This window comes from Felis catus, chromosome D4 (assembly GCF_018350175.1).
Source record: "Felis catus isolate Fca126 chromosome D4, F.catus_Fca126_mat1.0, whole genome shotgun sequence".
NCBI lineage: Eukaryota > Metazoa > Chordata > Mammalia > Carnivora > Felidae > Felis > Felis catus.
In genome coordinates, this window is record NC_058380.1 from 50414125 (window position 1) to 50440388 (window position 26264).

Below are 26264 nucleotides of genomic sequence, written 5' to 3' on the forward strand. Positions count from 1 at the left end.
CTTAGATTTTACTCTAGACATGATGGGGATCTATAGTTAGGTCTTGAGCAGGGAAGTGAGCATACTTTAAGGAGTACTTTGTGGATAATGGTTTGGAGGGGCAAGAGGAAAGCCAGGAGACCACACCACTGGCAAATGCATTGAATCTGAACAGAGAACTCTAAGGGTGATATGGCAAATGCGGGGGAGTTCTCCGGCCTTGAGACCTCAACCACCAGCCTAGTGCCAGGTTCTTGATTTCATTGTGAGAAAGAATTCAAGAAGGAGTCAAAGTGGAGCAGAAGACGCTTTATTGCAAAGCACAAGTACACACTGAAAGGGGATGGGTGGGGTGCAGGTACAGTCAGATACAGGATCTGAGTCGCTTGGGTGGAGGTAGGGTTCTGCTTTTTTATGGGTAGTCATAACTAGGGGATGGTATGTTCTTGTAGGGTTGTGGGAATAGGCGGGGACTTCTAAAAACTCTGCATATTATTACGCATTCTCCATGTCAGCTACTATATGCAGGCGCAGTCTGATTTTTCTCTTGTGGCTTCTCCACAGTCAAGAGGTACTAGGAGTACTCTAGTGCCCCCAGTGCAGGAGTCATTCTTGGCAATTTGGAGGCTAACTGGGTCCGTGTACACGTGTGCCTTGAGCCTGAGCAACAATAGGATTCTTATGGCCGTGAGAAACCACAGAGCTATCACAGGGGTTACTCAGATGTCACATTCCGTCAGGTGTCAGACTCAGTTCCCTGTCTTTTGTTCCTCCTGCGGTTACCCAGGAAGAGTACCCAGAGGGCACTCTTCCTCTACCTCCACCAAAAAATGATAATCAAGCTCCAAAATGTTCAGGACTAATCTGATTGTTGAAATTTTCTTTAGTTCTTCCAAAGCCCCTGAATGCCCCAAACGTGATTGACACTGGACATAATTTTGCTGTCATCAACATCAGCTCTGAGCCTTACTTTGGGGATGGACCAATCAAATCCAAGAAGCTCCTATACAAACCTGTTAATCATTATGAGGCTTGGCGGCATATTCAAGGTAAGGTGTGAACAGGAAAGACTCCAGCTAAAGAAGTGGCAGAGGTAGAAAAAAAAATTCCTCAAATACAGAAATCTTCTCTCCCACTCCCATTCCTCTGCCCCTGGGTAGTGGCTATAGCAGAGGGTTCCACTTGAGAGTATTCAGGACAGAGTGCGTGGGTCCTGAGTTCTTGGGCTAACTTTCTGGAAATTGTGGTATACTGCAGGACACAGAACCAGGCTGTGTCCAGCGTTACTATTTATATCAGTATGTCTTTCCCACACTTCTCTGGCTCATCAATCCTCTGTTTAGCTACTCTATCTGGCTGGGTCATGGTGGAAGATACATGCTTATGCCATGAATACGGTAATAGGAAAGTCCAGGGCCTGCTGGAAAGGCAGAGAGACTATAAAATCTGAGGGGTGATTGTTGCTGATGTGTTGAGTTGTTCATTCTTTTTCTCTTTTGAGACTTGCCCTGTCCTGCAGGCTCCCAACACACAGAGATTTTGAAAGGATTTTGGACCTGAAAAGTTTGGGCTGCGGCCGACTAAACTGGGGTTGGGGGTACAGTATGTGGACAAAGAGTTGCCCCTCCCCCAACTCCCTGAAGGAAAAAAAATCCCAAAATGTGATAAAATGTCAACAGTTCACGGAAACAGTTACATTTATTTTGAAACACAAATTGCAGTTCTTTTTGTTCCCTGATGCGGAAATCACAGGTTTTTTTTTTTTTTTTAAAGCTGAACATTGTCAACTGGCTATGGTAGCACCAACTTGTTAGAGCTCTCACTACCACACTTGTCAACAGGCATCCTTTAGTATCATTATGCCTGTCAGTTCCTAAAAAGGGCCCTCCACATACTCTCTGTAGGTAATTGACGAAGTTTCAAGAAGGAGAACAAAAGGAGGTTTGAGCTTAATGCTAGCTGACCTATGTTAAATTAAGTCATGGCATTGTTACTGAGCGCTTCATTCTATTCTAGACTCAGCCGAAATTCAGAATCCCAGTGACATAAGGCTGATTTGCTATGTTGCTGTTTACGATATCAATGGCTAGGTCTTATTAAAAATCAGCTTTTTTTTTTTTTCCAATACGGTGGTACTAGTCCGTCATCACTTTCTACAAGTGGACATTCACAAAGTGTTCTATGAACTCTTATACACAGCCCAATTCTTTTTTCTTACCAACTAGGAGTTTATCCTACAATAAGGCAATAGTTTGCAATAGCTATGGAGGACAGAGGCTGGCTAAAGCTAATAGCTAAACATGCATAAACTATTTGTTTATGGGCTCTGTTTTCAAGTACTTCAGAGCCCTTCCTGTGCAAGTAGTGTAACTATTACAAATCTGTTATCCGGTCTTTGTAAACAAACTCCCAAAGAATCTCTTCTGTTGAGAGCCTGACTGCAATCACTATGTATTTAAAAACAGTGGCAATTAAATTATTTTATATTATTGTAATTGGGATTTTCCCTCCCTTAAATCTAATTGTTATTTCATATAGTTGAGGATTTGTGTGGTTTTACTCTACAAATGAAAAGACAAATGTGGAAGTGATTAACTGGCTCAGAGACCTACATGAAATGTATACATCGTCACCTGGAAACTTCCTTTAAAAAGCCTTTTTTTCCCTTATGTTAGGAATGGCTTGCCTGTTTCACTTACACATTATTTCTGAGAACCAAACACTAGTTCACATCACAAAAACAACATTCCGATTTAAGCAAGGTCTGAGAATGCCAACTTAAGTTTCCTGGACTTTCCCTCTTCTCAGTGACAAATGAGATTGTTACACTCAACTATTTGGAACCTCGCACAGAATACGAGCTCTGCGTGCAGCTGGTCCGGCGTGGAGAGGGCGGGGAAGGGCATCCGGGACCCGTGAGACGCTTCACCACTGCTTCTATCGGTCAGTGGAAGCAAACGGCATTTATTCCTGCGCTGGGTGGGAGCGGGGAGGAAGGGGAAAGAGGAAGGAAGACCAGGAAGGGTGGTGGTGGGCGAGTGGATGGGTGGGGGTGCAGGGGGAAGGAGTTTGCTTTTGAATGGGTGGGAAAGTGACAGGAAGGTTGACAGCTTGGAGCCAAATCGTTCTTTTATTTGGGCTGCACTCCTGGTCTATCTCCCTGGGGGAGGGTGTCTGCAGCAGTCCGGGACAGAGGAGGAAGCAGATGAGCCTTCAGGAAGGCAGGGACATCCCTTAGGAGTTGGGATTTACTTAGCAGCAACTGCTTGGTTCCTGAGTTTCACCAACAGCTTCCTGTTTCCATCTTCAGGGCCTAGGCCAGACTCTTGCCACATGTATACTTCAGAAATCCCAGTTGACTTATTTTTAAAACTAATTTCTAATGTTTCAAACTAATTCATGCCCGTAGTTGAAACGTCAAATAGAATGAAAGGCTGTTATCTAAAGATCAGACCCCTGTGTCACCTCCCCACCTACGAGTGCTTCTCCCGATAGGCAGTCAGTTTCACCTCCTTAAGCTACTTCCTTTTTTTTTTTTTTTTTTTGAGAAAGACAGTGCGAGTGAAGGGCAGAGAGAGAGAGAGAGAGAGAGAGAGAGAGAGAGAGAGAGAGAGAGAGAGAGAGAGAGAGAGAGAAGGAGAGAGAAGGAGAGAGAGAGGGAGAGGGAGGGAGAGAGAAAGAAAAAGAAGTGGGACTTACCCCAAGCGGGGCTCGTATTTACCCAAAGTGGGACTTGAGCTCACCTGATATGAGATTTGAACTCACCAACGGTGAGATCATGACCTGAGCACAAGCCAGATGCTTAACACCTGAGCCACCCAGGTGCCCAAGCTATTTCTTATTATATATACCTCAGTGGTTCTCAAACATTAGTGTCCATAAGAATTACCTGGAGAGCCTGTTAAAACAGGTATCTGAGCCCCCCCCCCCCCAGAGTTTCCAATTCAGTAGGTTTGGGGTGGGAGTCAGGCTCAAGATTTTGCAGCTCTAAAAAGTTGGCGAGTTGTACTGGATTTTGCATATCCTCGGTCCATACGTTCTGAGTAATATAGTGATATTTTTTTGGTTGATCAATGTTAGTATCTATTGGCCTTCTACTGTGTTGATTGAGAATCCTTTGAATCTGTGAAGCTTCCTTGATGCTAACCTAGGCTCCATCTTTCTGCTTCCCAGGTACCCCTGTCAGAAACAGGGGAGTGATCCCTTGTAAAGTTTGCCTTTCTAGTGGTCCTTGGGTATAAGCATTTGTTGCTGTCTCCTGGTCAGCGCTTTATAGTTTGTAGTTCACATATATTTAATTTATATTACCTTAAAGGGTAAGAATCATCTTCCCCATTTTATTGAGTGGTTACTAAGTTGATCTTCAGACTTAACATCCTTTTACTTCTTTGGTTGTTGTTGTTGTTGTCACTATTATTATTATTATTATTATTATTATTATTATTATTTTAGCTAGGAGCCCAAAGACACCATTTCTTTATCCCACTTGGTCAGTTTTCCTATTTTTAGTCCAGAAGGATCTGGATTAATGAGTGTGAAATACGAAAGAACATTTAAGTCTCCTGCAGGGGTGGTGCTTCCCTTAACAGAGACTGCCCAACTTCACTCACCCTATCTGTTTCACCTCACTAGCGCCACCATTAGAAAACCAAAGGGAAACTCCAAAGCAACTCTGGTGCTTGTAGAAGCATTGTGCAAATGAGGAACGGTTTCCTGGGAACTCAGCAGATAGCAAATACCAAAAATCATACCAGAAACTATATAAAGTAGAAGATAAAGACATCAAAGGGGCTTCTGGCTGTGGTCAGGTTGCTGCTCAAAGGCAAATGGTAGTTAATTCTCTCTCTGCCAGTACTGATGAATCAAAGGGGAAGGTCATACATAATCTGACTCAGATGGAAAGTATTTATGGAACAGATCATAAAACACTTCACAGACCCACACTGGACTGTCTTCAGTGCTCAGAACATGTTCCAGCCAGGATGTATTTAGAAGTCTCTTGGAATATTTCAAAGGAGTTCTCAGGGGTAGGTGGGGAGGGAATTCTTGATGGTTCTTCTTTTCCCATCATTTGAATCTTGCTGATGTTTGGTTTTTAATTTATCTGGCAGTTGCACTATTTATAAGTGTGTTGACTAAATGGGGAAGGCCAGAAAGCCAGGAGAGGAGGGAAGAGATCACACTCTGAACACATGGCACATACAGGGCAGGTAGGGAGGGGTGAAGGGTAAGTCATGTTCCCAAAGGAAAGGCAAAGGGAAGTTGGTCCCAGTTACTCCCCTGTACCAGGCCTAGGCTTAGAAGGTTTAGATATATGCTCCAAGACATCAACCCTCTGTTCTGCTTTGTCGTTACAAGCTTGCCTAGCCCCTCTGGGCGGCTTCATGGACCTTAAACCTCAGAGATGAGCCAAAGGCGTTGACATCACCTCTTTGAGTTTGTAAAGGTTATAGGGAATAATAACTATGTAGAGTAATAAATGTATTCATGTTAAATAGTTATAATAATGATTTAATTTGCAAACGCTATAGAGAGTAACTATTGCTTTAGCATAATGCCAAGTAAATTGTGGGACCTGACTGCTGGTTCTCCCTAGTATAACAGCAGTCAGACTGGCTGGTGGGAGTCACTGTCCTGATGTATGGAAATAGACCCTTCTTCTCATCAAGAAGAGTTAGAACAGTGTTTCTCAACCTTCTCTCCCTTTCCTTCCCCCTCCCCCTCCTCCTTCTTCAATCATTGCCCCCTTTTTTAGATATCTGTGTCCTTAAGACAAATGTCTAAGCCATTGTAATGTATAAAATGTTCTCATATCCCAGGAACCAGTTTTTGCCCCCTTAGGGGCAATAATGTCCCCACTGAGAAAGCACAAGTTAGAGGATCCCTATTCTGTGTTTTGCAAACACTTAATATCTGGAATTTAAAAATCAATTTACTATTATTAACTGAAAATACACAGATTCCTTCTGTGTCCATTGACACAAGACAGGAAGAGAGGGAGGAAGGAAGAAAGAAAGGAAGGGAGGAAGGAAGGAAGGAAGGAAGAAAGGAAGAAAGGAAGGAAGGAAAGTAGGTTATGTTAATAGAGTCCCTGACACCTTCCAAGCATTTTCACATCCATTATCCCATTTACTCCTCCTGAGTCTGCAAGATTGCTTTTTTCATCCTGTGTTACATGTAAACTTGGAGAACTTACGAATTTTCCCAAGCCACAAAGCATTATCTGATTCATTTCAGAACTCATATTGTTTCCATTCAGGTACCTGTCTGGTAGCCCAGGGTCTTGGCAGGGGCAGCATGTGGTTGTAGCTGATACTTTGATGTGATCAGAGCAGGGCTGCTCCAGGCCCTGCCACTACAGCTATTATAATGTTTGAAATTCTTGCTAAGGAGAAGTAACCCTATAATTGCTTTAAAATATGTTGCTCAAAAGCATGACAGAAACACTGAATAGTTACCTACTATCCCACAATCTTGGGAAATCTGTTTTAATTTTTTTAAAAAAATTTTAATGTTTATTTTTGAGAGAGAGAGAGAGAGAGAGGGAGGGAGGGAGGGAGGGAGGGAGGGGCAGAGAGAGAGGAAGACACAGAATTTGAAACAGGCTCCAGGCTCCAACTTAGCTACCATCTGTCAGCACAGAGGCCGACGTAGGGCTCAAGCTCACGAGCCGTGAGATCCTGACCTGAGCTGAAGTTAGACTCTCAGCCTACTGAGCCACCCAGGCGCCCCTCCACATTTTAAATTTTTATCACTTTCCTCCCTGTCCTTCACCATTTGTAGACATGACTTTTACCATGTTGCAGAGTTTTTTCTCAAGTATTATAAATACTTTATTGGCCTCCCATACTTTTCCCCATGATCTATTTTAATCAATTGGATGGCTATATCATAATTTATTAAAGCATTTTCCTATTTTGAGTATTTAGGACTGTTTGCTATTTAAATAATGCTATAATGAACATCTTCATGTACATAGGTTTTTCCCTTTGAATTATTTCTTCAATATAAATCCCTGGTATGGTTAGGTTATAGGGCCAAAGCATATGGTCATTTCTAGGGCTATTGGAAAATATTCCCAAGTTGTTCTCTAAAGGTCTTCCTGTATTATAAGTATTCAAACTACAAATTAGAATTGTTACAAAGATTTGCAGTTTTGATAGAAAAAAAGTCTTGCATGGTTGCTAGCTTGTGTTTCTTTGATGGCTTGTGAAGTTGTATATTATTCTAGAAGCCAAGGTTGTTATGTAAAGCTGCCCTTTGGGGCTGTTTGTGCTTCACCCTATGTGAAAATCATGGTCTAGGGGCACCTGGCTGGTTCAGTCGGTAGAGCATGTGACTGTTGATTTTGGGGTTTTAAGTTTGAACCCCATGTTGTGTATAGAGCTTACTTGAAAATAAAATCTTTAAAAAAATCATAACCTTTCTGGTTTCTCCCAGGTCTCCCTCCTCCAAGAGGTCTTATTCTCCTACCAAAAAGTCAGACTACGCTAAATTTGACCTGGCAACCAATATTTCCAACCTCAGAAGATGACTTTTATGTTGAAGTGGAGAGGAGGTCTGTGCAAATGAATAGTGACCAGCAGAATATCAAAGTCCCAGGCAACTTGACTTCAGTGCTACTTAACAATTTACACCCCAGGGAGCAGTACATAGTCCGAGCCAGAGTCAACACCAAGGCCCAGGGGGAATGGAGTGAAGATCTCATCGCTTGGACCCTTAGTGACAGTAAGTAACTCATGTGCCCCCAACCTTGCCTGAATGACATTTGGCTAACGCTACTTGGACTTAGCTACCATCAAGTCAAGACTGTTTGCTGGAAATCGTAAAAGGCAGTTAATTGTGAATGGAGGCTAATTAATACCCTGCCCCAGCATACCAAATCATTTGAATAACCTGTAATGCATAAGAAATCTCCATGTTTTTGGATTTGCAATAATTCAGGCAGGACTGTGCTAAAATTTACCTTTCCTTGGTATGGAGTTATGTATTAAGTAAGTTAATAACATGAATAAGCTTTTCTAGGGTTTAATTTGTTACAGGACAGTTTTCAGGATTGTCCTCTTTCTTGGGGCACCTGGGTGGCTCAGTCAGTTAAGTAACTGACTTTGGCTCAGGTCATGATTTCTCAGTTCATGAGTTCAACCCTCACATTGGGCTGTCTGCTGTCAGCACAGAGCCTGCTCCAGATCCTCTGTCTCTTTTTCTGATCCTCCCCAGCTTTGCTCTGTCTCTCTCTAGAAAACAAACAAACAAACAAACAAACAAACTAGGATTGTCCTATTTCTTTAGACACATAAAAATGCTGGTTACTTAGGTCTTTCCTAATCTTACAAGCCAAATACTTGACTTGAAAAATATTCATAATAGATAATTCTTAGGGTTCCAAAGTATATTTGAGAGTAATAAAATCGCTTTTCTTTCAAAATATTCTGCAGCCCAGGATTTTCTGTATTTCAGATTGGTCATTTAAAACTGGGGCGCCTGGGTGGCGCAGTCGGTTAAGCATCCGACTTCAGCCACGTCACGATCTCGCGGTCTGTGAGTTCGAGCCCCGCGTCAGGCTCTGGGCTGATGGCTCGGAGCCTGGAGCCTGTTTCCGATTCTGTGTCTCCCTCTCTCTCTGCCCCTGCCCCGTTCATGCTCTGTCTCTCTCTGTCCCAAAAATAAATAAAAAAACATTGAAAAAAAAATTTAAAATTAGTTAGGACTTCTTGGGTTTCCTGGTGGTATTGAAAATTTTTCATCATTAGGCAAAGAGTTCTCTTTTGATTCATTGCATTAGAACTATATCTGTGTGTTTTGGAGTCCTTGGAAAGATTAAATATTTCTTGGCCACACCGACTGCCACTTATGTTAGGATCTTGTGGTCCCTTGCCAATACCCGATGTCTGAGGCTCTCTTCAGCTGTGTCCTCACTTCCTCCGTACCAGGTGTAGACACTGGCTCTGTTTCTCCAGCCACTGTCTTCTGTGAGTGACATGTGAAGTCAACTGCTTTGTCAGTGTTCAGGAATTCTTCATCAGCTTGTAAAAAATTCTGTGAAATTTAAAGTTACAACATAGTACAGAGAATAGTACTTCAAACACTTACATTCCTACCACCCAGAATTAACAACTGTTAATATTGTGTCATATTTACTTTCAGCCTTTTTGTTGATTTATGGAAGTAATAACACCATACAGACAGATCACAAGCCCCTTGGAGCATCATCCCTACTCTCATTCTATTCTCTGCTCCCCAGAGACAACCCAATTAGGAGTTTGCTGTGTATCTTTCCATTCAAGGTTGAATCAACTCAGTATGTTAATTTCATCGATAAGTGCACATATGCATACAAATCACTCTTCATCTTGCTCTTTGGAATAAACATCATTTCATCTTATCCATGTTCCTTTGTTTAGATCTGACATATCCCTTTTTAACTTCTGCATAATATTCTTTGTTATGACTGTCCTCTTATTTATCCATTCCCTTTGAGGTGGGCATTTAGGTTGTCTGTTTTCCTCCTTCCCAACTTCCTTCCTAACTTCCTTCCTTCCTTTTTTTTTTTTTTTAACTATCCCAAAGAAAAATGCAATGATCATCCTTTATACATGTCTCCAGGTGCATAGGTGTGAGAGCTTTTCTAGGGAGTATGTCCAGAAGTAGAACTGAGGCTATTTTTCTCTGAAGTGGCTATTCCAAGTGGATGATGTCCAGGAATATGTGAGAGCACCATCTTCCCCACATCCAGTCCTGTATATATATCCTTTCTCTATAATACTTGATGTTGAAGACCTTTTTATTTTTCATAATCTCAAAGGTAAAAAATGGTACCCCACTGTTAATTTCAATTTTCTTTTTCTGGGTAACCAGCAATGTTGAGCATATTTTCATGGGCATTTGGATTTCCTCCTTTTTTTGATGTATTTGTTGATACACTTTGCCCATTTTCTATTGGTTGCCTTTTCTTACGGATGTGTAAAAAGCTGTTTATATAATTTGGATACTTATTCTTATTACACACATTGCAAATATTATTCTCATAATTTTTTTATTTTCCACTTGTCTGTGGTGACTTCTCCACAGATACTTTAAATTTTGAAGTAATGAGACCTTTCAATATTTGCCTTTATGGTTTGTACTTTTGTTTCAGAATTATTCTCTACCCCAAGGTCATGAACATATTCTCTGTATTTTTTCTAGTAGTTCTAGTTGTTTTGTATATTTGGGTCTTTAAAATTTAGGGATGTTATTTTGGTGTGTTTTTAAAAAATGTTTTATTTTAGTTTTGAAAAAGAGAGAGAGGGAGGGAGGGAACAAGCAGGGGAAGGGCAGAAAGAGAGGGAAATATAGAATCCAAAGCAGGCTCCTGGCTCTGAGTTGTCAGCACAGAGCCTGACACGGGGCTGAAACCCACAAATGGCGAGATCATGACCTGAGCCAAAGTCAGACATCTAACTGGCTGAGCCACCCAGGTGCCCCTATTTTGGTGTATTTTAATCTTTTTAGTTTTAGTCTTATTTATTCACATATAGCAAGCTAATGGTCATAATGCCATACTTTGAGTAGTCACAGCCTAGCAATTTCATCTGGTCCAAGTGTAAGGGGTGGAATGAATTAAATTTGGCCTATGGCCCCAAACGTATGTAAAAATAATACATGTGTGTAATTTTTTTTGCATACGTATATGCAGAGTATATCATTTGACACAACAATTACTTTGTAAGGAAATTAGAATAGGAATTGTCATCATGTTTAACAAATGAGGAACCTGAAGCAAAGGAAGGTAAGCAACTTGACCAAAGTTATTAAGCAAGTAAATCGTGGGGTTAGGACTCAAAATTGCATATTTTAATTCTATGTTTTGTTTGTTTTTACTAAACCGGGATACCCATTAGTCTCTTTGGAGGGGCAGTGAACAATTGCAAAAAGAGATCGTTTCTTGGAGAAGTTCATTTTGCAGTCATATCCCACTTGTAAATTGTTTGGTTAGCTTTTCCTAAAGTGTTTTAAAATCGACTTTAGAACCTACCTGGTGAAACTGCAAAAATGTAGATGGCTGGATTCAGACTCACTGCATCTAAATCACAGATCCACTAAGCTAGTTCAAAGGGTGACTTCTTTCAGGCATAATGTGGATAAATTGGTAGATGTAAATTTGTGCTTTTTAGTTGGCATTAAAATTAGCAGGTGTCTGCAAGGCACTGCTTCTTTTTGTGACAGGTTTAGATCTACCGCTGGTTTATCAAGTTGAATATTTTTTTGAGGCACCACTATATAAAAGTTAATCATGTGTTAATAGTAGTCTGAAAATGGTAAGAATCCAAATATTTTGTCATCTCCTTATGGGAAGGAAGATTATTCTATATTTTTATAAAAATATACAAAATCTTGGTAGTGGAGGCAAAGGAAGTTAAGACATACTGTTGATGAATCAACTGTGGTTTGGGACATAGAAAATGACCATCAGATTTGGAAGGCCCAAAATCCAATATTTAATCCTCATAAATTGCCACAGTTACCAAAGGAGTATGATCACCGTCATGGAAAGAGGAAATTTAGAATCCAGAAGAATCTCTGAGAATTCAGGATAGAAAGAATATACCTGAAGACATTTCTTGAAGGTTCTGTTTTGCTTCTAAGCAGTATATGGGGAAAGACAGTAATATATGGGGTGAAGTCGCCTGGGTCTTTTACTTACTTACTGGGACCAGTACAAGTCCTTTCATTTTCAAAGTCCATCTCTAAAACTGGATAATAAAAATCTCAGCACTACTCATAGCCACCTATGTGGTTATGAGGGTCAAGAGGGAACCTGCATATGGAAACACCTTGTCAACAGCCTCACAGATGGAAGGTATAATTGATATCAGGGGCAAGACCTTGGATTCCTTCTTCCCTGGGGTCATACAGAGTCACTCTATTGTATAGAGTCAGCGACTTACCTCTTGCAGGAGTCCTTTACCAGACAGAAGGTTGAGTGAAAATGTAGGGACAATTCTGTGCCTATCATCTTCACATCTGGAAAACCTCAGAACCTCTCTTTCTCATCCTCCCCCCAAGTAGAATGTGATCTCTATTTTCCCTAAATCCCAGTAGCATTTTGTCTGTTAAGTCCTTGACACATTTTCTTATGTGTACACTGACTTGCTACTGCTCCATAAATACATTTAGGGCAAGGATAGGCTTTTTGGGAAAGTGGCTAAGATGATGGACTGTGGAGTCAGAGTGCCAGGAGTTGAATCCTATTTCTTCTACACAATAGCTATATGACCTTGGTCAAGTCACTTTACCTCTCTGGGACTGAATTTTTATAAGATTGTTAGGAAGAGGAGATGAGTTACTGTATGGAAGAGCCTATATAAATGTCAACTCTCATAATCTTTCTGTTCTTCCCAGCATCAAAAACAGTATAATATATGTTTGTGGGTAACAGAATTTGAAGTCTTATTTTAATGCAAGCATGAGCAAATATGTGATGTATGTGTTGACGTTTTTCCTGGCTTATGCTATTTTGTCATGTCTTCTGGAGTCCACTTCCAATTGATTGGAATTACCATCTGAGAAAACATCTATTTGCCATTCATGTTTTTTAAAAAATTTATTTCTTGTTTAATTTACATCCAAGTTAGTTAGCATATGGTGCAACAGTGATTTCAGGAATAGATTCCTTAATGCCTCTTACCCATTTAGCCCATCCCCCTCCCCCAACCCCTCTGACAATCCTGTTTGTTCTCTATATTTGAGGCTTTTATGTTTTGTCCCCCTCCCTCCCTGTTTTTATATTATTTTTGCTTCCCTTCCCTTATGTTCATTTGTTTTGTATCTTAAAGTCCTCATATGAGTGAAGTCATATGAATTTTGTCTTTCTCTAATTTCGCTTAGCATAATACCCTCCAGTTCCATCCACATATTTGCAAATGGCAAGATTTCATTCTTTTTGTTTGCCCAGTAATACTCCATTGTATGTATATACACCATCTCTTCTTTATCCGTTCATCCATCAATGGACGTTTGGGCTCTTTCCATACATTTGCTATTGTTGATAGTGCTGCTGTAAACATTGGGGTGCATGTGCCCCTTTGAAAAGTATACCTGTACCCCTTGGATAAATACCTAGTAGTGCATTTGCTGGGTTGTAGGGTAGTTCTATTTTTAATTTTTTGAGGAACCTCCATACTGTTTTCCAGAGTGGCTGCACCAGCTTGCATTCCCACCAACAATGCAAAAGAGATCCTTTTTCTCTGCATCCTCACCAACATCTGTTGTTGCCTGAGTTGTTAATGTTAGCCATTCTGACAGGTGTGAGGTGGTATCTCATTGTGATTTGTTTTTCCCTGATGATGAACAATGTTGAGCATTTTTTCATGTGTCGGTTGGCTATCTGGGTATCTTTGGAGAAGTGTCTACTAATGTCTTTTGCCCATTTCTTCACTGGATTATTTGTTTTTTTGGGTGTTGAGTTTGATCAGTTCTTTATAGATTTTGGATACTATCCCTTTATCTGATATGTCATTTGCAAATATCTTCTCCCATTCCGTCAGTTGCCTTTTAGTTTTGCTGATTGTTTCCTTCGCTGTGCAGAAGCTTTTTATTTTGATGAGGTCCCAGTAGTTCATTTTTGCTTTTGCTTCCCTTGCCTCCAGAGACGTGTTGAATAAGAAGTTGCTGCAGGCAGGGTCAAAGAGGTTCTTTCCTGCTTTCTGCCATTCATGGTTTATGAACTGACATTAAGTATCTCTTAAGAACATAATAATCTAAATGATGATAGTGTATCCTAAGTGAATTAAATTTTTTTTTTAATTTCTAGTTCTCCCTCCTCAACCAGAAAACATTAAGATTTCTAACATCACAGACTCCTCAGCCATGATCTCTTGGACAATCTTGGATGGCTATTCTATTTCTTCTATTATCATCCGTTACAAGGTTCAGGGCAAGAATGAAGACCAGCACATCGATGTGAAGATCAAGAATGCCACCATTACCCAGTATCACCTCAAGGGCCTAGAGCCTGAAACAGCTTACCAGGTGGACATTTTTGCAGAGAACAACATAGGGTCAAGCAACCCAACCTTTTCTCACGAACTGATGACCCTTTCTAAATCTCAAGGTTGGTAGAGTGGACAGGTATTTACATAGGATTATTTCTGGAGATGATTGGGAAAGCCCCATTATCTTAAGATATTTACCTGATATGTACATCATGTGACATAACTCATTTGTCCAAATAGGCTTCACCATCTCTAGATAGGTTCTTAAAATGAAAATGCCCCTGGGAAGGAATCCTTGTTGATCCATTTTCTTTTGTTAAGCCTTAGACTAAATTATCCCATCACACTCCCTATCCAGCAGTGGAGGCTCTGAAGAATATGAATTTGATTCCATGGAAAAAGAATGTGGAAGCTGCTTAGTGGAGGCAGGCCTACGCTGGTGCTTCAGTGGGAGGCTCCAAGAACCAACACCATTCTTTCTCAAATGAACTCCTCTTTTAGCTTGGATGACACTATACTATTCTGAGGTTTTTTTTTTTTTTCTTTCACTGTTTGGATCCAAGTTATAATGTCTCCACATCCACCACTAACCCCCACTCTAGTGAGAGTAAGCTCTTCGAGACAGATGGAGGTCCCTCAGAGTGCCAAGCACAGGATGCCCAGGGTTTGTGATTGATAACACCTGTTGAACATAGTTAAGTGAACAAAAGGGACCCAGGATGGGGATTGGGGGCTGCAGTTCCTGGAGCATCCTCCCTTTGAATTCTGTCTGCAACCGTACCTCCCAGCCCTCTGCCCTGTACCACAAGTGTGAGGGAACATAGAATGATGTTAGATGGAAATTTTGGAAGATTTATATAACCTGGACTAAGGTTTTTTTTTTGTTTTTTTTTTTTACAGAAAATCTTATAGTAGTAAAAACTTCTTGGTTTCGAGGGCTACCTAGGGCTTAAGAAATAAAATGAAACATGGATATTTTCAGTGCTGATTCTTTGGAATATTTTTGAAATGTTAAAGGAATTATGAGTCTACCAATTATAGAGAATTGGAGTTTTCAGATGACACTCTTAATAAATGCATTACTTTTATAATTTTTTGTGTTTTGGTAAAATGTGTACAGGTCCTAAATCCAAGCTCTATAAAAATACAAGCAAAAAAATAAAAAAAAGACATAACAAAACAACAAAATTCTCACTATTCTATTCCAGACTTGTTTTTATGCACCCATGAGTAGAGATAGAAGGAAGGAAAGAGATAATCACAAAAGAATACTTGTAAGAAGATGGGGTGATGCTCTACATACTGTTTTTCGTAAAAATATATTGCATTTAATTTTATTTGAGTTTAAGGGAAAGAGATGGAAAGATTAGACCATAATCTTTAAGTTCATTTTGACCTGAGCCCTGAATTTAATGGTTTTTCTTTTCTGTCTCTCCCTCCTTCCCCTCCTCCTTTCCTTCATTCTCCCATTGGTATTCTCAGATTTTCTCTATCAGTTTTTTATATAAGAAAAAAAAAAGCAAAATACCTTACAGACTCTAAACTCAGCATCTTAGAACAAGAGAGATTTTCTAGGTGGGGAAATTATTCAGGGGAACTTTAGCTACTTTCCCAAAGTCCTACATCTAGTTAGTCATTCTCACTATTGCTTGACAATGTGCAGTTGCTTGGGCCTCTACTTGGAAGTAAAAGTTGGATAAATGATGAGATTAATAATTAATAATTAATAATAATCAGCACTTTGTGTTTTTTGGTGTTTTTTTTGTTTTGTTGTTGCTTTTGTTTTTGTTTTTTTTTTTTTAGGTCTTATAAAAAGTCAGACTGTGAGTCATTCCTCTCCATTGAGTTTCAGAACATATGAATGAGTAGCCCAAGGTCCCATAGCAATTAGGTGGCAGAGTCAGGGCTACCATGACATTTCTGTTTCCCTGTGATGTCTACCATAGATGGTCTTGCCCTGTCTCTCCAAAACTAACCCTACTGCTTCTCCTGTGTTCTGCGCAGCACCAGCGGACCTTGGAGGCGGGAAAATGCTGCTTATAGCCATCCTTGGCTCGGCAGGAATGACCTGCCTGACGGTGCTGTTGGCCTTCCTGATCATGTTGCAATTGAAGAGGGCAAATGTCCAAAGGAGAATGGCCCAAGCTTTCCAAAACGTGGTAGTGTCTCATCTTCCTACTAACTAATAAGTACAAGTCTGCATGAATGCAGAACCTTCACTTGAAAGCTGTGGACCAGGAAATTTACTTCTAAAGCCAGTATTTTCCTTAGCCAGGCCTCATCTTCTCTTTGACTTCCGTTATGAAATGGGAGATAAACAGCATGACTATATAATTTGTTATCCAACCTGGAACATTTATGAGAGTGAAAAGGTTGCTCTTAGTAATTATTCAGGAAGCCAGGGCTAAAACAGGCCCTAACAAAGTGAGCTGTATGGTCATCCTAATGATAAGTCACCAGGGAGACTAATCTTGCAGTATGAAGAACTGAACACTGTTGGTAAGGAAGGACATGAGTGTAACCAGACCTCAATGTCATGGGTAATGATGTATTGTGCTAGACATTTCCTATTTCCAGTTCCCATTTTCGACTTTTAGTATCTCCCACAATCTTATTATCCCATATACATTGTGTCTGTAATATATGTGAATTGTATGTACATGTGTGTATCTCCATTCCTTTGTATCCTTCAGTCTGCAGTCATAGTTCATAATACCTGGCACTGCATCATTCTTTCGCCTAAACATTTTGATCAGTAACCAGAGTTTACAAAATCATACTTGACCAATATGTACCCTGTTTGATTCCTTTGGTTTTACTAGAGCCTGAATGTCTTTCTAGTGTGTGGTTTTAAGCTCTGTAAAATGAACTTGCAACCAGCTTTATCAATGCCATGTACAAAACATTGAGTACAGCTACACATTCTAGATAAGGTATACCTTCATGTCCACAGATCCCTGGGCTTCCCCTCTATGGAGGACAAGGGGAGCTTTGTTATCTGACTCCATGCCAGAGGTGGCTCAACTCAAGCTGCTTCTGGAGAGAAAGGGCCAGCAAGGGGGCCGGGAGCACTGGAGCTCCTATGATACTGGTGCCTTGTCATTATACATGCCAGCCTCTCAAACTCAGGAGAAAAGGTGATGCTGTGTTGGGCTTTGCTGTAAGCCTCTGTCATCCTGGGGTCTGAATCTGCTCCAGAGTGGGCTCAAGAAGTTCTCAGGTTTAGGATAAGCCAGAGCGAGTGAGTTAGAGTCCAGAATAGACCAAGACTATGTAAGAAAAGCTCTCATGGAGGCATGGCCTCTTACTGTCCCAGATAGGATCTCTGTGTTCTTTTCCAAACCAGAACTAAGTACCTGCTTATTTAAAAGCTCAATAGAAACTCAATGTGACTAACTCAGGGATGTGCCATCCTGTGGCATCCCTGCTCTAATTCTCCCCTGCCTTGCTGTCTGCAGACATTGCTAATTGATTGCAGAATACCTTCCCCCAGTGCCTGGAAGTGTCCCATGAAGCTGTAGACAGTCTGTTAGATGAAACCTATTTCCATCTCCATCCCAGAATTAGTTTCTTGTTTCACTTGGTATGGATACAAACCAGGAGTATTTATGCATGTCAGAATTATGAAAAATCCTGACATAAAACCTTTAAAAAATTATTTCTCCAGAGGGAAGAGCCAGTTGTGCAGTTCAACTCAGGAACTTTGGCCCTGAACAGGAAGGCCAAAAACAACCCAGATCCTACAATTTATCCAGTGCTTGACTGGAATGACATCAAATTTCAAGATGTGATCGGGGAGGGTAACTTTGGCCAGGTTCTTAAGGCGCGCATCAAGAAGGACGGCTTACGGATGGACGCTGCCATCAAGAGAATGAAAGGTCAGTGCTTGGCCACATCAAGTCAGCATTTCACTCGGGCGGGGAGACAACTTGACTTCCTGTTGAATCTTTCCTCTATTCTCCTACATTATTTAAACAGAAAATTGGCATGGTGTCAGATATAGCTGTTCAGTGCAACTGCAGGTGATATTTCCTTTGAGGTCAGCTGGTGACAGGGTCAGGACATAAACATGAAGGCATGAGCTGTTTCAATGCCACTGTCTTGTTGTGATGTGAGAATACAGATTCCCTGTCACACACTGCTCATTGTGGGGGAGGACTGTTGTTTCTCTTACTGCAGTGGTTCTCAAAATTGAGCATGCATCACAATCGTCTGAAAGCCTTGTTAGAAGCAGACTGTGGGGTCCACCTTGGTTTCTGACTCAGGAAGTCTGGAGCAGGGCCAGAGGATTTGTATTTCTAATTAGATCACAGGTGATGCTGATGCTGAGGGTTTGGAGGCCACATTTTGCAAACCACTGTCTTCATGGATTATCTGCATCAAAATTCCTGGAGACGTTAGCAATGCATCTACTTGGCTTCTCCCACTGTTGGATCTACAGTATTTGAGTTTCTGGGGCGACACATGAGAATCTGTGTTCTCAACAAGCATGCTCCTTGCTTCTTCTGTACCCTCAAGTTTGAAAACCATTGATCTAAGGTCACAAGAATGAGGTATTTTCCAGTTGTCTTCATCTCAAGACCGCTTGGTGCCTACCCATCTAACAAAATGGCTAATACACATCTTCTGAGAAAGCTGAATGTCTAGCTCACTGTCTGTACTAGCTGTATTCTCTTCTGTGTGAAGTGGCAGATAATGCACATGGCTTGATTGAGAAGCTGCATTGTGGCTTCTAGGGCATCTGGGCTTGGAAAGCTGTGTGTCAGAACAGGGAATGTAATTAACTACTTCTGTGGGTCACCTTCACCGTGTGGGCTCTCTAAGGCTGCTGCTGGGTTTTCCTTTCTGACAGCAGTATTGAGCGCAAGGGGGGAATTAACTTGTTCTTTGCAGCAGGTTGATAGAAAACAAATAAAATAAAACAAATAAAATACTGTCAATGCCTAGAGATAGTAGTATATTTCAAATACACACATACACATGTACACACACAATCTTGCTTAGCATCCAGAAATGTCTTTTCTGTTTTGATACTTTAGTTACAGGGAGTTTTGGGGAATAGTAAGGATAGTGTGAGAAGAAAGGATATAGAATTTTGTAAAATCAGGGCTTTTAAAGTCTGATCTGAGCCTGATGGTCCCATGCCCATGTGAAGAGGTAAAATAGCTTAATGGGGCACCAGGGCAGAAAATGTCTGCAGGGAGAATGATGCATCCAAAGGAAGACAGATACTGAAGTAGGGGACAAGGTCATTATAAAGAACTTCATTTTAAATATGCTTCCAAGGCATTAAACCTCGGGCTTCTTATGGTATGAACAGGGTATCTGATTTGGGATTGCCTACTAGCTAGTTTTGTGTGTACCCTTAGCCCATATGAAACATTCCTGTAATTTCCAAGCATGTTCAGGTAGGCACAGGGCCACCAGCACCAACTGGCCCCCCCTTCCTCCCTTTCCTACCCAACATTATTTTTCAAAAAACCATAATAGCGCTCTGTCACCAATCAAGGCTGATCAGTTTGTGCATCAGCCAGAGAGAGCTTTCCCTTCAGCCTGGTTGGTACCTGGCGGTTCTTCCTCTGATCCAAGTGGTAACCGAGAGACAGGATGAAAAGAATAGAAACAGATGTAGTTCAGTTTCCTGACCATCAAGCAACTTCCATAGAAATGCCGTTGGATTTGAGGTGTTTTTTTGTTTGTTTGTTTGTTTGTTTTTTTAGCAGGACTGATTTGTGGGAAAGCAGGTTAAAAGTATTATGATAAAGGAAGGTGTGTACATTCCCGGTGTTGTTGTACTGAAACTTTGGTTCTGCTCCTCAGCATATGCGTTGCTGGACAGCGGCTTCAGCTAGAATAGCTGGAGTCTAAATAGAGGCTGCTCCATCTCTACCAAATCATCTCACTGGGCATTTGAGAGCTTAAACAAGAAAACTTGAGAACAGTGGTTCTCAACCAGGGGTGATTTGCCCCTTGGGGGACGTTCAGCAATGTCTGGATACACTTTTGGTTGGGCCGCTGGTATCTGGGGGGGGGGGGGGGGTAGAGGCCAGAGATGCTGCTGAACATCCTACTATGCAGAGGACAGCCCCCCAACAACAGAGGTTTCCGCCCAAAATATCAATGGTACCAAGTACTCTTCCTAGAGTAATGTCTGATTTCTATGCAGTTTTCCAGACCTGATGGTGACTAAGTGCCTCTGAAGGTCCTGGGGAGTGGGAGGGAATAGTTGTTTCTAAAGAGGTCTAACAGCCAGGGATCACAACTCTTGACTTAATTCCCAGAATATGCCTCCAAAGATGACCACAGGGACTTCGCTGGGGAACTGGAGGTTCTCTGTAAACTTGGCCACCACCCAAACATCATCAATCTCTTGGGAGCGTGTGAACATCGTGGTAAGATGCTCTTTTCCTGTCTTTCCTGCCAGAATTTTTGTTTAAAACAGGCACATTCCATATTGAAATTAGTAAATATAACAATCTTAAGAATGCTACGCATTTTTTTTTTTTTTAAAGTTGCAGTTTAATTCTGAATGTCTGGTCCTATTTATAGATTGTAATGAGACTTGGGATCTTTTTTGGAGGTAGGTCCCAGGCTGGATCTTTTGCCTTCTGGTGTGGTTCACCCATTAGTGTTCAAAGGTACCCGTGGTTGCTGCACACTGCCATCCTTGCTGATTCAGGGATTCCCTCAGCTACTATTGCTAGGGTTTGGGGGAGCCTTCAGCATCAGGAAGAGTGAAGTGCATTGGCTCTTCTGAGTTGCCTATCTTATTTCCTCCAAACCCAAGACACTGATACTCTGAATGTTAAATCCATGAATGCCAACAACCTATTGTAACAGAAAAGCATTGGTAATGGCTAGGATAAAATAATAGTAATAAACTTATATCTGATAGAACTTCATTTTTTTCCCCAAACAATTATGGGTACAATTATGGTGGAGCTCTACAACTATCCTATGTTGTGCATACTCTTAAAGGTCAACTTATATTATTTAGATATAATTGAGCACTTCTATGGGTTTACTTCAACATCCTACCTGGGTTTATAATTCTGAATCTATGCTTAAATTTATGCTTAATTATTATTAATTCCTCATTGGAAAAGTTTGATCCCACAAAAAAGCTCCATACAGTAATTATTTCCAAACTTGACAACCTCTTGTTGACTCTGAGGCACAAACACCAACAATAGAAGAGAGACTACTTCCTTTTCCTCAATTTATTAAACTAAAAATACTGGGGCTTCAAACAATATATCATTCTGTGATCCAATAGGGTGTAATTCTGAAAGCTAGATCATGTCCCTTAGGTTCAATAATGAAGTAATGACATTTATTTTTCAGCTATTTCCTGAAAACAGTGGTCAGCATGGGACAGCAGTAAATGAAAGTTTAAAAAAAGTAACCACCGCCAACAGAAAAATTTGTATCTTTTAAATTTTTGCTCTGTCATCACCTTAGCACATAACTGGTTGGCTCTTAAAATTTATAGTTCAGTGAGGAAGTGAGAAAGCATTGAGGCGTATCTTGCCTTACAGTGCTACATGCTACAGTACTAGGCTTTTTTTTTTTTTTTACACCAGAATTTCAATTTCTTAGAATGTCTCTGAAGTTAAAATTCATTCGACATTTTAAATGTAAAAAATGGTATACCAAAAATTTTACCTTTAAAAGACAGTAAAACCACTCTACTTTTCATTGACTCAAAAGATCAATGTTTTTGTGAAAGAAGATTAATTTTATCAAAAAAAAAAAAAAAAGGAAAACAATTTGGGAATAGGCGAAGACAACGGACCATAATTTCTTCTAGTACCTATTGTTTTATTTGTCTAAGTTTGAGTTTTCTGATTTCTCTAAGCAAAATGCAGTCTGTGACCTCAGACTCTGTGAACCTAACGAGCAAGACAGTGACGTAGCGGGAGTTTTAGGGGAGCAGTAGAAGGAGGAGGCAGAGAGTTGCCTGGTACGGGTCCTTCTGCCATGGACACTTACTCTTTTTTTTCTTTTTTTAAAATAACCTCAAGAAAAGTTAGAGACAGACTGGAATAACATGCCTGGCTCACATTAGTTCTCCATCAATACTGAATAAAAAAATAACAGGTGATGCAGACTAGCTGTCCTAGATCTTCTGGAGGCAAATCTTACTGAGTAGGTGCAGGCCTTCAGGAAGCCTCCATGTTAGTCCACGTGTGGTAGGCGGGAGGGGGTGGGAAAGAGGGGACCCTGAGTTCGAGCATGGTGCCCTGTAAGCATGGCAGGAATGTGAAACTTCTCTCGGTCCTGTTGTCAGTGTTCTCAAGGTTGGTACCGCTAGATGTATTGCTTTTTTTTTTTTCCTTGTTAATGTTTATTTATTTATTTTGAGAGAGAGCACAAGCAGAGGAGGAACAGAGAGAAGGAGAGAGAATCCCAAGCAGGCTCTGTGCTCATCGTGCAGAGCCTGACACAGGGCTCGAACTCATGAACCGTGAGAGCATGACCTGAGCCCAAATCAAGAATTGGACACTTAACTGACTGAGCCACCCAGGTGCCCCAACGTGTTGCTTTTAGATACTAAATTTTACAAGCCATTCCCAAGACCCTAGCACACCTTTGAAATCTCAGAGCTGTTGAGGGCCACTGAGAAGGTGGTGTCTCTCCCTTTCCCCACAGGCTACCTGTACCTGGCCATCGAATACGCTCCCCACGGAAACCTCCTGGACTTCCTGCGCAAGAGCCGAGTGCTGGAGACCGATCCCGCCTTTGCCATTGCCAACAGCACCGCCTCCACGCTGTCCTCCCAGCAGCTTCTCCATTTTGCAGCAGATGTGGCCCGTGGCATGGACTACTTGAGCCAGAAACAGGTGTGTGGTGAGGACCTTGCTTTGGACATCTTTCCTTTGAAATTCTCTCTGGACTCAGAGTTGAGCTAAATTTATACATTTTTTCTAGTCAACTTCCCCCCTTTAATTCCTCTTATGATTGTCCTAATTTTAATCTCTTTGTTACTATTCTGTTTATATAGAAGTTAATGCCAGACACTGACAAGAACTGTATTTAGTGAATCTCAGCATGTGTATTTGATGAGGAGGTTGAACTGATCTTAGCTTCATTTGGATCCAAATGATGCATGGTAGCAGAGGACTTGGACTGCAGCAGGAAGATTTAATGACCTGGGTTTTTTTTTTTTTTTCTTTTCTTTCTTTTTTTCTTTTTTTTTTTCCCCCTGAAATGCTTCTCCCAAAACATGATGGGTCATTTGGCCAAATCCACTGAGGATATTAGAGAGGAACTTTAAGGGAATTGGGTTCCTCTCTTCTCTATTTCCCAAAGGTCTGACCGCAGTGGCCTTGTGCCAACAGAATGAAGTGAAAAAAGCAAACGATGTTTTTTTTTTTCTTTAAATTTCAGTTTATCCACAGGGATCTGGCTGCCAGGAACATTTTAGTTGGTGAAAACTATGTAGCCAAAATAGCAGATTTTGGATTGTCCCGAGGTCAAGAAGTATATGTGAAGAAGACAATGGTAAGTTCAGAACACAGACACTGAGGACATCCTCCCCAGGACAACCTCCTTCTCCTGATGGCCCTTCTCTTGGATGCCATTGTTCTTTGGTGACTCAGGCATCTGGCTGGGTACCCCAGTAGGTAGTGCCCTGGCCGGGCAAACATCCTTTCTGAGGTTTGATTGCTAAAATGACTGAAGGCTCTGTATTTGCCACTGAAGAAGCCACTGTCACATGTGGCCAAGTGATTGAACATGCAAGCCTCATGGTACAGGGGTCAGTCTACATCCAGGCAGGACCCCTAAGTGTCTCACTCAGAAACCTCTGAGGAGCTCCCTCAAACCCCTTTCATGTACAGCAAGCATAGGAGGGACAAAAAAGACATCTAACATACTTTCCAAATCTAAAGGAAAGAAATTAATAAGGTTCCTACCTCACAAAGAGGCTCTATAGAGAAATCCCTAACTTCTAAGGCCACAGATTTCCCTCTTTGCCAAAAGTTCTCCACTCCCTCTCCAAGCCTACGTCGAATCCACATTCTGCTGATGACACCTCCTCTCCCAAACAGTAACATTTAATCTTCAAGTGAAGATCCCAGGAGAACCTCACCATGGAAGGAGAGAAGCTGGACTCAGTCAGCTTTCGTTGCCTGTCATAGCTCCCTGGAAATGCCCCTTCCTTCCAGGGATGTGACAACAACGTGACGCCACCCTCTGCTTTCCCAGGGTGGGCTGGCACGTTCAGGGCCTTGGAGCTAACAAATCCTGCATCATCACATGTGTTTGGTGGCTCTACCCCAGTGGTATGGCTCCCCCTTTCCCAGGTCTGGTGGACATTACTCTGGCTAAGATTTCCTGGGAATCCTGCGGTTTTCACATGGCCCCTTTGCTTTTGTGGGTAACAATTGCCTCGGCAAGGCTCAGGCTTCTGTAGTTACCCTCTTTTTTAGGTTCTTAAAAAAATGCTTATTTTACTGACTGACAAGATAACAGAAACAATATTCAAGAATGTTTTGAAAAGGAAATGACCCACAGTTCACTACCTTAACACATTTTATTTTTCATTTTTTACTTCTTGCCTTGCACAAACATACATATTTTTATATAGCTACTATCACAGTGAACATAACTATTTTGGATCTTTCCAGTTCCCTTTCTGATAAGGGTTTGAGGTGGGGCCTCTTTGGCTCTTAGAGACCTCACACACATCCAGTGGGGTCTTGGATGCTTATCAACATCAACACCTTCCAGAAGCCTTGGGCGCCTCCCTGAGGGTTGACTCCCAGGCACACAATACTTTTTTCTCTAAGCTTTTCTGAATTTGCCTCACTCAAAGCAGATGTTTCTCAGCAGAGGGGCAGGGCTTGTCTTAAAGAAGCAGGACCCACCACTCACCCATTTACTCCTCCCCCTAGGCCACCTGAAGCTTGCTATCTCCCTCACAGAGAACCTTTCCTTGCTTCTCTTTGGTGTTTGGGGGCTGTGGTGCCCGGAGTGAGGGGGTGGAGGCACTGACATAATTTAGCCCCACAACCTACATATTTTATTTGGATGCTGTCCTCAGATGCCCGGGGAGAATGATGGTTTGCTTGGCATTTCATAAAGGGCAGTGATTTCTGCAGTCTTGGAGAGCTCAAGAGGAATGCTTAGGGGGGCAGAGCACTTAGATGGGTCAGAACATAACTGTGTCTGCTGGAAGTGGCTGGGAGAAGTGTCCTGCAGCAGCATGGGGTCTGGGAGGAAAGACATTAGCCCTCAGGCACCGGAAAGGAGAGGGAATGGAGGGAAGCCAGCTCCCTGCAAGAGGGGTGCAGTGTGGCAAGTTACCACCAGAGGGCAGAGTGGCTACTGTCTCTGGACTATTGTTTAAATCTGAGATTTTTGCACTCCAGCTGCCCCTCAGAATCGTCTGGGGAGCTTTCAAAAAATACTGATGCTGAGTCCTACTGCTTAAATACTATATACATACTTATATACTCTGATTCTGTTGTCCTGGGGTGGAGCCCCTACATCAGTTTGTGGTTGGTTGGTTGTTTTTTTTGTTTAAGTCCCCCAGGCAATGCTAATATTGGAAGTGTTGCAAGCTAACATACTAAGTGATTTGGGGCTTTATTACCATTGATAGATGCATCCCCTCTCATCAATGTCTTTATGACTATAGTGTTTCATGTCTGTGCTAGGTTTGGGGGTGACATAAATTGGGACAGCCTCCACCTTTAAGTAGCTCAGATGCATAATAAATAACAGTTCATTAATAATGAAAAACAGTTGATTAATAATGAAAAGCAGTTGATAAGTGCTGACGGCAAAGAAAGCACAGAGGAGAAATGCACATGGGGACACAGAGGAAGCACACTGAACTGAGCCTGTGGGCAATCAAGAAGGGCTCCGTGGAGGAATCTAACTCTTGTGTTTTACAAATGTTAAATAGATATGGGAGATATGAGAATGAATTGGAGGGTGCAGTACATGTAAAAGCCTAGAGACAAAGGAAGGTAGGAAACATTTGGGGGACAAGTAATTCAATATGGCTGGAGCATAATGCAAAAAAGAGGGAGAGTTAAAATTCAAGGTGGGAAGAGGAATCAAGGATAAGGTTTTTTTTTTTTTTTAAGTTTATTTTTGAGAGAGAGAGGGGCAGGGGTGGAGGGGAAAAGAGAGAGAAAGGAAGAGGATCTGAAGCAGGCTCTACACTGAGATCAGCGAGCCCTATGTGGAGCCAGAACCCACAAGATCATGACCTGAGCTGAAGTCAGACTCTTAACCAATTGAGCCAACCACACGCCCCACAGGGATATAGTTTTATTGAAGATTTTTGAATTCCAG

The 26264-nt window shown here is 41.5% G+C and overlaps 1 protein-coding gene across 3 annotated transcripts in view; it reads left to right on the forward strand.

Moving 5' to 3' along the window:
- TEK (TEK receptor tyrosine kinase) overlaps positions 1-26264 on the forward strand; it is a 106642-nt gene that overhangs the window by 72648 nt on the left and 7730 nt on the right. Inside the window, exons 10-18 of one of the 3 annotated variants that reach the window (XM_003995529.6) lie at positions 867-1028; positions 2788-2922; positions 7420-7707; positions 13775-14074; positions 15960-16114; positions 17623-17833; positions 20237-20347; positions 22608-22798; positions 23346-23459. In XM_003995529.6, coding sequence (XP_003995578.3) covers positions 867-1028; positions 2788-2922; positions 7420-7707; positions 13775-14074; positions 15960-16114; positions 17623-17833; positions 20237-20347; positions 22608-22798; positions 23346-23459 — 1667 coding nt within the window. The remainder of the gene's footprint in view (positions 1-866; positions 1029-2787; positions 2923-7419; positions 7708-13774; positions 14075-15959; positions 16115-17622; positions 17834-20236; positions 20348-22607; positions 22799-23345; positions 23460-26264) is intronic. The other 2 variants (XM_019816057.3, XM_006939192.4) reach the window with 2 other exon arrangements.